This window comes from Bos taurus, chromosome 10 (assembly GCF_002263795.3).
Source record: "Bos taurus isolate L1 Dominette 01449 registration number 42190680 breed Hereford chromosome 10, ARS-UCD2.0, whole genome shotgun sequence".
NCBI classification, from domain to species: Eukaryota; Metazoa; Chordata; class Mammalia; order Artiodactyla; family Bovidae; genus Bos; species Bos taurus.
In genome coordinates this window covers 30429800-30447452 of record NC_037337.1, presented here as the reverse complement: position 1 = coordinate 30447452, position 17653 = coordinate 30429800, and the positions used below count along the sequence as shown (strand labels likewise).

The following is a 17653-nucleotide window of genomic DNA, read 5'->3' as shown; positions in this document are numbered from 1 at the left end:
AGGAGCCTGGAAGGCTACAGTTCATGGGGTCACAGATGTGACTGAGCACACACACGGGGCCTATTGAGAGAAAATGTATGTGGAATGAAAGATGATGATTCTTGAAAAATTCAAATTTCAGAATATTTTTAAAATGTCAAATTATGCAGTTTGGACTTTTTTTAAAAGGGAAAATCATATAGAATAGAAACAAGGTACCAATAGGCAAACACTCCAGGGCCCACTCCAAGCTACCTTTTCCATTGAACTTTCTAACATAGTTAATTGTTTGCTTCCTTCCTCATAGTACGTTTCTTTGATAGCTTCTTATCACTTGCAAAAGGATATGTTAACTCCCTTGCATGTCACATGATATGCTTGTCCATTTATCCTCCTCATTGCCCTCCCTCTCCAGATTTGTAATGAAGAAACAAAGTTATTTCCTCCAATACATATTCTTGTTATTCCTGATTCCATCTTAACCTACATAAGAGCAGTGGCTGTGTGGTGCTGCTGTGGCGAGCAGCTGAGGAGATTACCCCACGCCCAAGGTCAGAGAAACCCAGTAAGACGGTAGGTGCTCAGAGAGGGCATCAGAGGGCAGGCAGACTGAAACCACAATCACAGAAAACTAACCAATCTTATCACATGGACCACAGCTTTGTCTAACTCAGTGAAACTATGAGCCATGCTGTGTAGAGCCACCCAGGACAGACCGGTCATGGTCGAGACTTCTGACAGGATGTGGTCCGCTGGAGAAGGGAATGGCAAGCCACCTCCGTATTCTTGCCTTGAAAACCCCATGAACAATATGAAAAGGCAAGGAGATAGGACACTGAAAGATGAACTCCCCAGGTCAGTAGGTGCCCAATATGCTACTGGAGATCAGTGAAGAAATAACTCCAGAAAGAATGAAGAGACGGAGCCAAAGCAAAAACAACACCCAGTTGTGGATGTGACTGGTGATAGAAGCAAGGTCCAATGCCATAAACAGCAATATTGCATAGGAACCTGGAATGTCAGGTCCATGAATCAAGGCAAATTGGAAGTGGTCAAATAGGATATGGCAAGTGTGAACGTCAACATTTTAGCAACCAGCTAACTAAAATGGACTGGAATCAGTGAATTTGACTCAGATGACCATTATATTTACTACTGTGGGTAAGAATCCCTTAGAAGAAATGGACTAGCCATCACAGTCAACAAGAGTCTGAAATGCAGTACTTGGATTCAGTCTCAAAAATGACAGAATGATCTCTGTTCGTTTCCAAGGCAAACCATTCAATATCACGGATATCCAAGTCTATGCCTCGACCAGTAACATTGAAAAAGCTGAAGTTGAAAAGTTCTATGGAGACCTACAAGACCTTTTAGAACTAACACCAAAAAAAGATGTCCTTTTCATTATAGGGCACTGGAGTTCCAAAGTAGGAAGTCAAGAAACACCCGGAGTAACAGGCAAATTTGGCCTTGGAGTACAGAATGAAGCAGGGCAAAGGCTAAGAAAATGCACTGGTCATAGCAAACACCCTCTTCCAACAACACAAGAGAAGACTACACATGGACATCACCAGATGGTCAACAACGAAATCAGATTGATTATATTCTTTGCAGCCAAAGATGGAGAAGCTCTATACAGTCAGCAAAAACAAGACCGGGAGCTGACTGTGGCTCAGATTATGAAATCCTTATTGCCAAATTCAGACTTAAACTTAAGAAAGTAGGGAAAACCACTAGACCATTCAGTTATGACCTAAATCCAATCCCTTACGATTATACAGTACAAGTGAGAAATAGATTTAAGGGACTAGATCTGATACAGTGCCTGATGAACTATGGACAGAAGTTCATAACATTGTACAGGAAACAGGGATCAAGACCATCTTCAAGAAAAAGAAATGCAGAAGAGCAAAATGGCTGTCTGAGGAGGCCTTACAAATAGCTGTGAAAAGAAGAGAAGTGAAAAGCAAAGGAGAAAGGAAGGATATACCTGCATTTGAATGCAGAGTTCCAAAGGATAGCAAGGAGAGATAAGAAAGCCTCCCTCACTGATTGGTGCAAAGAAACAAGAGAACAATAGAATGGGAAAGACTCTTCAAGAAAATGAGAGATACCAAGGGAACATTTCATGCAAAGATAGGCTTGATAAAGAACAGAAATGGTATGGACCTAACAGAAGCAGAAGATATCAAGAAGAGGTGGCAAGAATACCCAGAAGAACTATACAAAAAAGATATTCACAATCCAGATAATCATGATGGTGTGGTCACTCACCTAGAGCCAGACATCCTGGAACATGAAGTCAAGTGAGCCTTAGAAAAGCATCACTACGAACAAAGCTAGTGGAGGTGATGGAATTCCAGTTGAGCTATTTCATTCCTAAAAGACTATGCTGTGAAAGTGCTGCACTCAATATGTCAGCAAATTTGGAAAACTCAGCAGTGGCCACAGGACTGGAAAAGGTCAGTTTTCATTCTAATCCCAAAGAAAGGCAATGCCAAAGAATGCTCAAACTACCACACAATTGTACTCATCTCACACGCTAGTATGGAGAAGGAAATGGCAACCCACTCCAGTGTTCTTGCCTGGAGAATCCCAGGGATGGGGGAGCCACCAGGCTGCTGGTGGGCTGCCGTCTTTGGGGTCGCACAGAGTCAGACACGACTGAAGCGACTTAGCAGCAGCAGCACACGCTAGTAAAGTAATGCTTAAAATTCTCCAAGCCAGGCTTCAACAATAATTGAACTTCCAGATATTCAAGCTGGTTTTAGAAAAGGCAGAGCAACCAGAGATCAAATTGCCAACACTGAAAAAGCAAGAGAGTTCCAGAAAAACATCTACTTCAGCTTTATTGCTATGCCAAAGCGTTTGACTGTGTGGATCTCAACAAATGTGGAAAATTCTGAGAGAGATGGGAATACCAGACCACCTGACCTGCCTCCTGAGAAATCTGTGTACAGGTCAGGAAGCAACAGTTAGAACTGGACATGGAACAACAGACTGGTTCCAAAGGATTATGTCAAGGCTGTATACTGTCACCCTGCTTATTTAACTTATATGGAGAGTACATCGTGAGAAACACTGGGCTGGAAGAAGCACAAGCTGGAATCAAGATTGCTGGAAGAAATATCAATAACCTCAGATATGCAGATGACACCACCCTTATGGCAGAAAGTGAAGAGGAACTAAAGAGCCTCTTGATGAAAGTGAAAGAGGAGAGTGAAAAAGTTGGCTTAAAACTCAACATTCAGAAAACTAAGATCGTGGCATGCGGTCCCATCACTTCATAGAAAATAGATGGGTAAATAATGGCAGACTTTATTTTGGGGGGCTCCAAAATCACTGCAGATGGTTATGCAGCCCTGAAATTAAAAGACGCTTTCTCCTTGGAAGAAAAGCTATGACCAACCTAGGCAGCATATTAAAAAGCAGAGACATTATTTTGCCAACAAAAGTCCATCTAGTCAGAGCTATGGATTTTCCAGTAGTCATGTATGGATGTGAGAGTTGGGACTATAAAGAAAGCTGAGTGCTGAAGAATTGATGCTTTTGAACTGTGGCGTTGGAGAAGACTCTTGAGAGTCCCTTGGACTACCGGGAGATCCAACCAGTCCATCTTAAAGGAGATCAGTCCTGAGTGTTCATTGCAAGGACTGATGCTGAAGCTGAAACTCCAATACTTTGCCACCTAATGCAAAGAGCCAACTCATTTGACCTGACCTCAAAGACCCTGATGCTGGGAAAGATTGAAGGTGGGAGGAGAAGGGGACTACAGAGCATGAGATGGTTGGATGGCATCAACAACTCAATGGACATGAGTTTGGGTAAACTCCAGGAGTTGGTGATGGACACAGGGAGGCCTGGTGTGCTGCACAATCCATGGGGTTGCAAAGAGTCGGACATGACTGAGTGATTGAACTGATCTTACCTACATAGTATGAATTTAAATTAGATACAAACTTTCATACTCTATTCAAAGAAGAGATTTAGTTGAGCCAGGTTTAATTTATTTTTATTCCATCATTATGGAAGGAAACTAAAGTTTAATATGCAGAAATCAGATTTCAATTTATATTATGTAAGATAACCAGTGATAATTGCACACATTTTTAAGGGGATAGCACCATGTTTGAAGTCTGCATGACTTTTAGGAATCCTTTATTAGAAGTGATGTTGGCTAGGACTGTTTCATGCAGAGTATCTGCTCTTCAGAAGCAGTGAAAGAACACACTTAATTCCTTTCTTGTTGAGGTTTCTCTTATTGTCAGTTAGGAGGGGTTAGAATTTCAGGGCTAACTGCTGGAATTCTATTAGCACTATTCCATTAGAGAAACAGAATTCTATTAGAGGAAAAAAAAGAACTAAACTGAAAAAGAAAAGTGGTTCAGTGGTGTTATTAAACAACATTGAACATGTAATATTTTACATCTGTATTGACTAGCTTCTATTCACTCTTTGAAGTTTGAACTTAAACACTGCTTCCTCTGGAAGGCTTTTTGATTTACCCTAGCATTCCATTTCCAGTGCTCCCACTGCTTTTTATTCTTAACTATGTTAATTGTCCCTGTTGATTAGTGGTTTTCAAACTTTAGTGTGCACTGGAATCTTCTAGAGGGCTTGTTAAAAGCAGAGATTGATGAGCTGCACCCTCAGAGTTTCTGATTCAGTATTTGGGGCTGGGCCTGAAAATCTGCACTTACACAAGTTATGTTATTGCTGTATTGAAGCTACACTTTAAGAACCATTGAGTTAAACTGTTGTTAGCAATACATGTTTCTGGAAAGCAAGAGAAGGCATGATTTTATGTTTTAAAAATATAGTATAAAACAGTGTCTGATGTTGTTACGTTCTCAGATGTATGCTGAATATATAAAGAAGGAAGTGAATGGAGTCATCATTACAAGCTCTTATCTGTAAATCTCTATTTTCATTTAGAGCCTTTCATTCACTCTTGGAATGAGTTTGCCTTCTAATGTGTTGAGGTCCCTCCCTGATGTTTGTCAAAATCTTATCTATCTTGCAACACTCATCATAAAAGCTATTCAGAAAATCTTATTTTACCTTTTGTTTTATAGACTTTATTTGTAATTAAAATGTAATTAGATACTTAATGTATTCATAATCTGTTGCATTTAAAATTATGATCATGCAAATCATCTTTAGTTCTAAAAACAAACTTTATACCATAGAAATTAGGAGAATAAAAGGACTCCATATTTAATTTTCATATTTACAGACACTTTTGTTTACCTTCACAACTGTTTATTCTCAAACAGGCTATAGATATTACAAAATTCAAATGTTTCAAAAGGGTATAAAATGTAAAATAAGACTTCCCTTGCTCCTGTTCTTCCCTCTCCCAGTACTTTCTCCCTAGAGGCAGCTGTGTTACCAGCTTCTTGCCTGTGGTTATCCAGGCAAGGTTTACTAGAGACACATGTTTAATTTTTGAATGGATTTGGGAGTGGTAGAAGTATGCATTCAAACTCAATGATAAATACAACTAGCAATTCAATCAAAAAATTGGGCAAACAATTTGAATAGAGGATTCCACAATCATGAATGGCAAAGAAGCACAGGGGACACCCAACATCATTAGTCATCAGGGTAATACAAATTAAAGTTACAATGTGATATGCCACATAACTATTAAAATGGCAAAAATGAAAAAGACTATACCAAGTGTGGATGAGAAAAGTGGAATTGGAACTCTCATACACTGCTGTTGTGAATATAAATAGTACAACTACTTTGGAAAATAGTTTCTTAAAATTTAAGCATACTCCTACCATATGACCCAACTATTCCACTCCTATGTATATACTTGAGAAAGGGAAACACATGTCTACATAAAGAATGCTTTTAGTGCATTATTTGGAATAGTCAAGAACTGGAAACAATTCAAATGCTCGTCCATAGATGTGTAGGTTAACAAACAGTGGTATGTCCATAGAATAGACTACTACTCAGCAATAAAAAGCAATGAACTATTAATACATGCATCAACATGGATGAACCTCAAAATAATTATGTTGGACTTCCCTGGTGAGAATCCACCTGCCAATTCAGGGGCCACTGGTTCAATTCCTGGTCCAGGGAGATTCCACGTGCTCTGGAGCAGCTAAGCCGATGCACCACAACTACTGATCCCATGCTCTAGGGCTTTCCAGTCACAACTTCTGAGCCCAGATGCGCAACTACTGAAGCTCGTGTGCCTGGAGCCTGTGTTCTGAAACAAGAGGAGCCTCTACAAAGAGAAGCCTGTGCACTGCAAAAAAGAGTAGCCTCTGCTTACCACAACTAGAGAAAGCCCAAACACAGCAACAAAGACCCAGCTCAGCCAATAAGATAGATAAATAATAAAAGTCATTATGTTGAGTGAAAAAAAGAAAGAAAAAGGTACATACTATATTATTTCATATTTGTAAAATCTGATTAAAAATATGTTAATCTACAGATTAATATACTCTAGATTAATAGACTATAGATTAATATACATTATATATTAATCTGTAGGTTAATATAGTTTTAATAGGATTTTACAAAAATGAAATAATATATCTTTTTCTGTAGTGACAGAGAGGCTTTCCAGGTTGCTCAGTGGTAAAGGATCTACCTGCCAGTGCAGGAGATGTTAAGACACAGGTTTGCTCTCTGGGTCAGGAAGATCCCCTGGAGAAGGAAATGGCAACTCACTGCAGTATTCTTGCCTGGGAAATCCCATGGACAGAGGAGCCTGGTGGGCTGCAGTCCATGAGGTCGCAAAGAGTTGGACACGACTGATGCGGCTTGGCACTCATAGTAACAAAAAGATCACTTCTACCCAGTGGATACGAATGGATCGCACAGGAGTAGTAGGAAACTTTTAGGGACACTGGATATGCTTATTATTATGACTTTGGTAATGGCTTTACAGATGTGTGCCTATGAAAAAAATATCAAATTTCACACAAAATATGTGCAGTTCATTATAGACTAATTTATATTTCCGTGAATCGGTTTAAAGTTAAAATCAAGCCTTGCCTCCCCGTCTAATTTTTTTTTTTCACTACTACTTTTTTTTTTTTTTTTTTTAGGGTTGAAAGAAATCCCAAGTCTCCCTCTTCCTCCCCAACGCTAACAACATAACCTCCACCAACACCATCTATCAGGCCACTGAGACAGCAATCCGGTCTCGCTGGTGTTTTTCTGCCGGTTTCCCACTAGGGGGCAGAAGCGGGAGAGGGCGACGCTCTTGCTTCTCTAGCTCAGAGCCGACACCTTGCATGCACTTCCGGCCTTGTTGTGTTCCGCTTCCCGAAGAATGTACAAGCTGCGGTACGCCTTCCTAGTGAGACTGTAAACCTTGAGGATATTCTGCCCCGCCGAATTTTTGCATCTCAGAATCAAGCAGCCGCAATCGCCTCTTAGGGGAAGTTCATCAGATTCACCGCTGCTCAGAGCGGTCCTTTCTTTTCCATTGGAGCGGAGAGAGTGCTGCCATGACGGCCCCTGCTCAGCCCAAGAAAATCGTGGCCCCTACGGTGTCCCAGATCAACGCAGAGTTCGTGACCCAGGTGGGCTAGGGCGAGTCTGGTGTGTATGAAGGGATGAGGACTCTGAGGCCAGGGGGTGGAATTTTCTTCGGGAAGGGAGCACCCAGGAGGCATTTGTTCATCGATTCATTAACTCAAGTCTTTTTACTGAAGTGTATGTGCTGTGTGCCAGCCACCGCACTAGCTCTTGGGGAAACCATGGTTAAAGAGACTCTGCCCTGAGGAGTTCACATTCCGGGGGATACAGATACATGAAAAGAAAGCTTTTATGTTAGAGTTTGTCGCTCGAGCGATGAAGTCGCAGAAGGAACACCCCAGTCTACCTGAGACTGGCAAGATTTCGTAGCAGAGGTGATGTTGAACTGAGTGTTGAAGAAGGAATAGGCTTATTCTTATCCTTAGAGTAACCTCGATCTTTGAGCGGAGCGATGAGAGTCAGACAAGAGACTTGCTCCAAATAAATGCGTCTAGAAAGAGCAGTCTCCGACGCTAATGCGTGAGTGTTCCTCTAGAACCCGTTACTGTGTTTTATTGTGAACCGCGGTTGGCTTTGAACAGGGAAATACAATCCCCGGTAGCTCTTAGCAACATTCCTATCCTTATCAGTGCAAGTAACTCAAGGTAGAACTTGCTACTCACCAACTTCTTCTCTGTGCCCTGTCTCAGCAGATTTGCCAAGGCAGAAGCATAGGAGTCACTTTGAGTCCTTCTTTTCCTAGCCTGCACTTTGCTACATTCTAAATGTCTCTTAAATCTGTGTGCTTTCTGTGCCCTAAGCCAAATTTCCATGGTTTTCTTCCTGAACCTAGGTATCCTAACCTGTGTTCCTGTCTTTCCACTTGCTTTCCTCAAGCTCATTTTTCATATTGTTGTCAGAGTGATTACCCAAGTACAAATCTGATCTCCTCACTTATCTTCTTACAATTTCTAATGAGTTCTAATTGCCCTTAGGATAATGACTGGAATCATCCAACGCATTTTATAGTCTAGCCTGTGCTTATATCCAGTTTTGTCTGTTATTTCCCCTTTTCTAATTGTGTTTTAGCCATACTGAACTGCACTTAATTGTGCTGTGCTATCTTTCACCTCCTGGCCTTTCAACATTGTTCCCTCTACTTAGATTCCTAATCCTCTCTGCTCCTCCCACCCTTTTCTTATATGGTTAATTCGTTGTCATCAATCTACATTAATTTGGAGAGGTTTTTGCAGATAACTTAAGACTAGATTGTTATGGTTGTTCAGTCGCTAAGTTCTGTCCAACTCTTTGCAACCCCATGAACTGCAGCACACCAGGCTTTCCTGTCCTTCACTCTCTCCCTTTGCTTGAACTCATGTCCAGTGAGTCACTGATGCCATCCAACCATCTCATCCTCTGTCATCCCCTTCTCCCCGTGCCTTCAGTCTTTGCCAGCATTAGAGTCTTCCAGTGAGTAGGCCCCTCACATCAGGTGGCCAGAGTATTGGAGTTTCAGCTTTAGCATCAGTCCTTCTAGTGAATATTCAAGATTGATTTCCTTTAGGATTGACTGGTTGGATCTCCTTGCTGTCCAAGGGATCTCAAGAGTCTTCTCCAGGACCGCAGTTCAAAAGCAACAGTTCTTAGGCTCTCAGCGTTCTTTATGGTCCAACTCTCACTTCTATACATGACTGCTGGAAAAACCATAGCTTTGACTATACGGACCTTTGTCAGCAAAGTGATGTCTCTGCTTTTTAATGTGCTGTTTAGGTTTGTCATAGCTCCAGACTAGATCAGAATTCTCTTTTCCCATATACTTGAAATTTTGGGTAGAAGTTATTAGTTCCCTCCCCTCAGGGAGCTTACAGTTTAGAGTCAGTAAATGAACAGTGTAGTTTCAGACAGTTATCATTGCTATCAGGAGAATGAAACGGCATTGTGACAGAGCAGGTGGAGTGTATAAGAGCAGTCGGGAAAGTCCTCTCGGAGGTGGTTTTGACCTAAGACCTGAATGCCAAAAAAGGAGCCAGTTGGGGAAGAGCAGGGAGTCTTGGGAGACGCAGTGCAGATGCCTTATGATGTGTATGTAAAGAAGCCAGGAGAGCGAACTTGTGAAAGGAAGGATGGTAGAGACGGGACAGAGAGTATGTAGGGATAGTACCATTTCCCTGCCCCTCCTCCTCCATTATTTATGAGCACCTGGTGCACCTGACCAGAGAAGGTGCTTTCTAATGATTATTGAGTGAATGAGTTGTAGAGGTTGAAATTTAGTTATAAAGAAGATCAGATATCTGAATTCTGTGATCTCACTTTTTTAATGATAAGCACTTTTTAGCAATAAAGTATTCTTAAAGAATATACATTGTTTCTTTTGAGACATAGTGCTGTCACTTAATAGACTACTGTTATTGTTGTTTAGTCTCTAAGTCATGTCTGATTCTTTTGTGACCCCATGGACTGAGCCGGCCAGGCTCCTCTGTCCATGGGATTTCCCAGGCAAGAATACTGGAGTGGGTTGCTATTTGCTTCTTCAGGGGATCTTCCTGACACAAGGATTGAAACCTAGTCTCCTGCATTGGATCCTTTGGCCATCTGATTTGAAGAACTGACTTATTAGAAAAGATTCTGATGCTGGGAGGGGTTGGGGGCAGGAGGAGAAAGGACGACAGAGGATGAGATGGTTGGATGGCATCACTGACTTGATGGACATGGGTTTGCGCAAGCTCCGGGAGTTGGTGATGGACAGGGAGGCCTGGTGTGCTGCAGTCCATGGATTTGCAAAGAATCGGACATGACCGAGTGACTAAACTGACTGACTCCTGCATTGGCAGGCAGATTCTTTACCACTGAGCCACCAAGGAAGCCCTCCTGAGTGTGCTAATCACTTAAAGATTTATTATTTTGCAGATCAACATTCCTGAGGACTTTGAATCTGGGTTTAGTACTGGCTCACTTGTTAACATTTTATTGTGGGCAGCTCATTTAATTTTTCTAAACCTGGGTTTCCTTAGCTCTATGCTGAAGATGTTTGACTGTGGTTATTAACTTTCCCCTAGGAGTAATTAGAAAAGTATGTTTTGTTTTGTTTTTAAAATCACAGTAGCAGGTTGCCATGCAGGGCATTACTGACATTCAGCGGATTGTAGCCAAAGATGCTAACTGATTTACAAGCCCATGTAGTCCCCTTAGTAGGTAAATGACTCTTATCTAACGTGGCTCTGTGCCAGAAGTGCTTGTTACTGAATGATCTTGGTCTCTTAGCTCTACAGCCATATGAATATATGACTTACTGTTTATACTGTTTACTTTTGCAGTTAGCATGTAAATATTGGGCACCCCATATCAAGAAAAAGTCACCCTTTGATATAAAGGTAAGTATTTTTGATTTGCAGTATCCTTTATGAATAAGTATGCTCTTTGTATCTCTTTTTCAAGAGCTGATTCATCAAAAGGTTTTCACTTTTTTTTTAAGTTAAAATGAATGGTTTTCTAAACTAATGATTGCTCATAAGAGAAAATTTGAAAAATACAGAGGCTACACATAAGAGAATAAAAGGTCATTTCTCAGTGATAACCTCTACTATCATATGTTGTATTTCCTTTAAGCTTTTTAAAAAGTGCGTGTGGATTTTCCTGTTCAGAGATTCTTAGATTGTTTTTGATTTATCATTATTAGATGACCATGTAATGTTGTAAATATACAGCAGTTTTCCTGCAGTTTTTTTGACAGTTCACCTAGGATAGAATCTATTGTTTTCTGGTTGATGAACTTCAATAAAGATATGTAGTAATGGTGGAAGAGGGGCGACTTGTTTAGTGTAGAGGATCAGATGCGTGAGGCCAGTCATATTCAGTTAGAGAGTGAACTTAGGATTCATGTGACACAGTTTAGAATAATTGAAAAGAAAAAAGCCTAAACCTAAGATTAATTCTTACTGAAATAGGTTCTTAAAAAGAGGTCCTTACATGAAATAGAGCTGACATATTGCATGCCACTTAATGTGTAGTAAAGACAGATATAAAGCTTTGCCATTATATACTTCCAACTCCAAAACCTGAATTCTTAGGGATTATACCATTCAAGCCCCCCAACCCAAGTAAATGGAAACCTGAGGTTTTATCATGCATTCGGATAACAGAATGGCGTTTGTTTCTGTTATTTCTTTGTGCTTTCAGTTTGCTTTCTGATTTTTGAAAACACATTGTTAAAACGCTTAGGTGAAGCCCGCTAACATTTAGTATACCTTGTTAAAACTATGTTTTAAAAATTATCCTGATCTTGTGGTAAAGGCAGGAAGATAATGAGGCAAGCAAATCTTGAATTTATATGAAATTTCTGTTTTTTTCTGCTTTCTTTTTATCAAAATCTAAATTATTAAAAAATAATAAAATGCCTTTACCACCCACAAACATTTATTTGACGGATATACTCTGAGCAATTAAAAGATATCATAGTTACCATAAAATTATATTATACCGTGGTAAAGCACTTTATAATTTTAACTTTTTTTTAAAAACTACTCTTATCACTAGTACTACTATTATTTCTGCTACTGTTAACTATTATTTAAGGCTCACCATATGCAAGGCCCTGGGCTGAATTCTTTATGTGTGTTGTCTTTTAGCAAACCCATGGGGCTCTTAATAGTATAATTAGATCCTTTTTGTATACTGGGAAACAGCCTTAGAGCAATCAGGCACTTGCACAGGTTATAGCCATCAGCAGTGAAGGTGACTGGTTTGAATCAGGCTTCCAACTCCAGAACCTGAATTCTTAGGTATTATACCATTTTATCCCCCACCAACCCAAGTAAATGGAAACCTGAGGTTTCATCATGCATTCGGATAGCAGAATGGCATTTGTTTCTGTTATTTCTTTGCACTTTCAGTTTGCTTTCTGATTTTTGAAAACACATTGTTAAAACTCTTAGGTGAAGCCCACTAACATTTAGTATACCTTGTTAAAACTATGTTTTAAAAATTATCCTGATCTTGTGAATTTTTGTTTTCCCTAGAAATGAAATAAATACATCATGTTAATAATTATTTCTATAATTATTTTTATGTAGACATATTTATTTTTTCTACTACTTTGCTTTCTTGTTATTTTACATTTTGAGGAATATAATGGGGTTATAAAAAAAATCTCTGAAGTATTATTTCACTAGCAGTAATATTTGATAGCTTTCTAAACAACTTGTTTTGTGTAATCTCAGTAACTAAAAACTCTCAGAGTCTGAAAAAAATTATTTGAGATATTAAACATTTTTATATTTTTAACAACAGGTGATTGAAGATATATATGAGAAAGAAATTGTCAAATCAAGGTAGGAATGAGTTTAATTTTTATACATAGGAATTAGGTGTTTCTAACTTGGATCTCATCTGAGCGTCTAAACTAAATGTAATTATAAACTTGGAACTTTCTTTTCTTTCTTGATTTGGTCATCAAGGAGATGGTAGCTAGAAAAATTACATCTAGCTGCTGAAGAGTCATAAGATATTTCTTTGCCTTGTAATTTTTGACTCAGATTAGAGAGATTTAGGGTTTATTTTCTTTTTGAAGGAATGTGAGGAAGACTGAACATAAGAGATTTTAAAATTTCAGTTCAGTTAATACTAATTTTCTTACCATTTTCTGATAAATCTTTTTAAAGGATTATTTAAAAATTGGAAAAATAAACATACATGATAATTAAATACCAAACAAAGAAGTATTTTGTACAAGCTATATATGTAATAAAAAATTATTTTGAACAATACACAGAAGGGGATAAGTTTCAGTAAATCTTCTTCCCTGGCCCTTAACCCTCAGTGTCTTTATTTATGTATACACCTGTTCCAGTTCCCTACTCCTGTGATTTTTTAAAAACTGCGCCTTGGACATTTTTCCATATTTGCACATGTAGACATATATGCCCAATCAGTATTTTAAAAGGTAATTGACTAACCGTTTTAGTATGAAATGGAAACATTCATGTTATGAATGTCATAGAAATTATAAAATGGCAGATTTTATTTTTTTCATGTGTTCCATGAAATTAGGAGGTGAATTTTGCTAAATATTATAAACACAGTGTCAAAATAAGAGGTTAGTTGTTTTGTTTTAATGATTGATTCTTGAGCCTGATTGATTCTAGAGCCTTTGGTCCTAACAGGACCAAAGACCATGTTAAGGTTTTTTTGTTTTAAATTTGAAGAGCAGTAGGAAACCAGCGAAGCCTGATGGTGGTATTTTAAAAATGCCCCCGTTGGAGGGGGCAAGAGGCAGGTAGTTAGCTAGGTGAATATTGTTGTAGTCTGGTTAAAGATCATAATGGCATGGGTTAGCATGGGAAGTTGAGATACAGAGGAGTTACCAGTTTGAGAGAGAGGGAAGTGAAGAGATGGTTGGTGGCTGGATGTGATGAGTGTGGGAAGGGAGAAATCAAGGATGACTCCACAAAGTTTTTGGCCAAGGTAGTCAGGTGATTAGGTGCCATTCCTGACTTTTGCTGTTGTTGGTGATTGGATTGGGTATAGAAATGTTGAATTCTAGCTACTAAAGAGCCTTATAGATGTAGTATAAGCAGTTAGGTATCTAGGTGTAGAGTTATGAATAGAGGACTTGGTTGAGCCTACTTTGAGCACCAACCACCATTCTAGTGCTAGGGGTGCATCAGTGAACATGGCAGGTAAAGTCTCATGTTAACTCGTGGAGCTTATGTTCTAATTCTTACTTAGACAGATAACACATGCAAATGTAGCATCGGCAGGTCGTGAGTGCTATAAGTTAAAGTGGGATTAGGGTACAGCGACAAAGACTGCTACTTTAGGTTGAATGATCGGGCAGTCCTCCCTTAAGGTGTATCACATGTGAGCCGACACGTTAACTATTATCTTCCTTTTATGGATGAGAAAACTGAGGTACAGAGAAGTAACTAGCCCGATGTATTTTACCATAGGTAGATGAAGAGGCTGCTCCAGTTATTAAATCCTTGTTCTCTGGCTCTTATCCAATACTCTGTTCTTAAATAGGACAGGGTCCAGTTGCTCTTTAGGACTCTCTTAACCCATACACTGTGATTAATTGTTAATCCATTTATGAATCCATCCAAGTGATTTTTATACTGAAGAAAAAAGGATAACTTACAGAGCAGTTTACTTTTGCCAGTGTTTAGATTTCTTTTCATTAAAAATGTTTAATCCTCTTTACAATGAAATTAACAGATACTGCATAAAATGTACAGAAATGTATAGCCTTCTGAATTTTACCACCACCAATGTTGGAAAAAAACCAACACCAACATTGTCAGCATCCTAGAAACCCTTGTATGGCCCTTTACTTTACCATTTAAATATGGAAGTATGCAAACATGAATACTGTAGTTTAATTTTGCTTGGTTTTAAACTTTAAAAAAAAATGGAACCACATAATATGTACTCTTTTGTGCTGGCTTCCTTCGTTCACAGATGTTATTTGATTTTTTAATCTGTGTAACAATCAAATCTGGAGTAGATAGCTCAGAAGTTCATGTCAAGTCCTTGTCAGCCTTTTAACAAACTTTGTATAAGCAATATTTGTTATTATTACTTGTAACTTTTCGTCCTTTAAAGATTTTCTGGCATGTCTAGTCTCTAGACCCGTTTTTATATCTTACATATATATAGCATTAGTTAAGCTCTTTACCTGTCTCAGCAAGTTTAATTTGCAAAACTGGAAGCTTATATCCAGTGGCATGGTTCTGGTCTTGTTTCTTTATTTCTAATATACAAAATGATAAAGCTAAATTAGTGGACATTTGAACCTATCTTTGCAGAGATACCCTAACTACATGATCATTTATCCATATAAAACAAACACTTCTGTTTCTTAAAGTATATACAGAAATACCTGATACTGTCTCTACAATTTTCTAATATTTTAGACTTAATATCAAGACTACATGACATGCCTGTAATACAAATATGTGTCCCTTATATAGGAAGGCATGCATGACTTCAGCAGAATGTTTCCATTTGATTATTATTAAATGAAAGAAGATTAGTGCTTAAGAAATTGAGGGAGACTAGCTTTTGGCAATGATGATCCAATAATATTGTTGATCCAATATTATGAATATTGATGAGCACTTGTGTTTTGATTAAATCTACTTGGCTTATTAGTTTGTGTGTTATATCCTTGTATTACATGGTGCTAATTGTGTTTGTTATATGAATAGGATATAATTCTTCTTAGATAGTTTTTAAAAATAAATAAACTGAACAAAATAAAAAATATATAAAAGCAAAATTTGCTTTCTTCAATGTTTTATTGGATATAATTATTCTGCTGTATAAGTCAGTATTAAAACAAGATTCCAGAATACATCTATATTAGTAACTCAGAAATGTTATATTCCCTATTAAAATATTTTTACTATTGACTTTTATATTTTTAGGTTTGCTATCAGAAAGATAATGCTCTTGGAATTTAGGTGAGTTAAAAGACTTTACTTTGATGAAGTTAAAGATGACAACATAACTTAACTTTTAACTAGGTTTTCTGTACACTTCTGTGAGTTGGTAAGAAAATAATTATTATAGACTTTTCAAGGTTTATATTTTTGTGTTTGGCTTATTTTGGAATATGTGTATGATGTCTTTTATTTTCAAGGATGTTGTTCCATTGTTAGTGTAACTGAATTTTGAATTGTTTCTCACTAATTAAGATACTGTGTGCTGAGCAATTTCTGAACTCTTACTTGGTTCCTCTAGTTACAATGGAAGTAAACTGGAATGCATTCTATAGCCATTTTTTTCCTTCCAAGCTTATTTATTATGACCAAACCAACCTTGTCCTGACCTAAACCACTTAAAGATATTTCAGGCAGAAGAGGATATGCAATTTTTAGATTATAATTTAGATTATATTACAGCTAGGTATGGCCAGTAGACTGGAAATAAAAGCCAAGATTGTTGTTGATGATAGTAGTATTTGTCATTTATTGAACCTTGTGCTAGACATAATGTTAAACGTTTTATATATAGAGCAATCATAGCAATCCTGCAAGAAGTCACTATACTTTCCATATAGTGAAGGAAAAAAACTGAGATCAGAGCAGTTAAGTAATTTGTTCAAGATAATGCATTTAAGTAATTGGTGGAGCTAGGATGCCAGTGTCTTATGCCAAAGCTCATGGTTTTTCCACTTCTCCACACTCCCTTGAGGTATAGTCTGCATCAGAAGTCAGTCTCTGTTTTAATGACTGTAACTCCAGGAGATAGTGAAAGACAGGGAAGCCTGATGTGCTGTAGTCCAGGGGTTGCAGAGTCAGACATTACTTAGAGACTGAAAAACAACAGCAACTCCCTTCATAAACTGATTTGATCCTCACAAAAATGGCATAAGACTAGCAATCACTTCAAGAAAATTAGAGATACCAAGGGAACATTTCATGCAAAGATGGAAACAATAAAGGACAGAAACGGTATGGGCCTAACAGAAGCAGAAGATATTAAGAAGAGGTGACAAGAATACACAAAAGAACTATACAAAACAGGTCTTCACAACCCAGATATCATGATGGTGTGATCACTCACCTAGAGCCAGACATCCTGGAATGTGAAGTCAAGTGGGCCTTAGGAAGCATCACTATGAACAAAGCTAGTGGAGGTGATGGAATTCCAGTTGAGCTATTTCAAATCCTGAAAGATGATGCTGTGAAAGTGCTGCACTCAACATGCCAGCAAATTTGGAAAACTCAGCAGTGGCCACAGGACTGGAAAAGGTCAGTTTTCATTCCAATCCCAAAGAAAGGCAATGCCAAAGAATGCTCAAAGTACCACACAATTGTACTCACCTCAAAATTAAGATGAGTAAAATAAGCTAGTAAAGTAATGCTCAAAATTCTCCAAGCCAGGCTTCAACAGTACATGAACCGTGAACTTCCAGATGTTCAAGTGGAATTTAGAAAAGGCAGAGGAGCCAGAGATCAAATTACCAACATCTGTTGGATCATCGAAAAAGCAAGAGAGTTCCAGAAAAACATCTACTTCCACTTTATTGACTGTGCAAAAGCCTTTGACTATGTAGATCACAACAAACTGTGGAAAATTCTTCAAGAGACAGGAATACCAGACCACCTGACCTGCCTCCTGAGAACTCTGTATGCAGGTCAGGAAGCAACAGTTAGAACTGGACATGGAACAACAGACTGGTTCC

General features: G+C 38.4%; 1 protein-coding gene across 1 annotated transcript in view; it reads left to right on the top strand.

The window, feature by feature from the left end:
• The first annotated feature begins 7302 nt into the window (after positions 1-7302).
• The window catches only part of AQR (aquarius intron-binding spliceosomal factor), an 81299-nt gene continuing 70948 nt past the window's right edge, over positions 7303-17653 (top strand). Inside the window, 4 exon segments of the mRNA NM_001098091.1 lie at positions 7303-7535; positions 10785-10841; positions 12757-12797; positions 15891-15926. Of these exon segments, the coding sequence (NP_001091560.1) occupies positions 7461-7535; positions 10785-10841; positions 12757-12797; positions 15891-15926 (209 nt within the window). The 5' untranslated portion in view covers positions 7303-7460.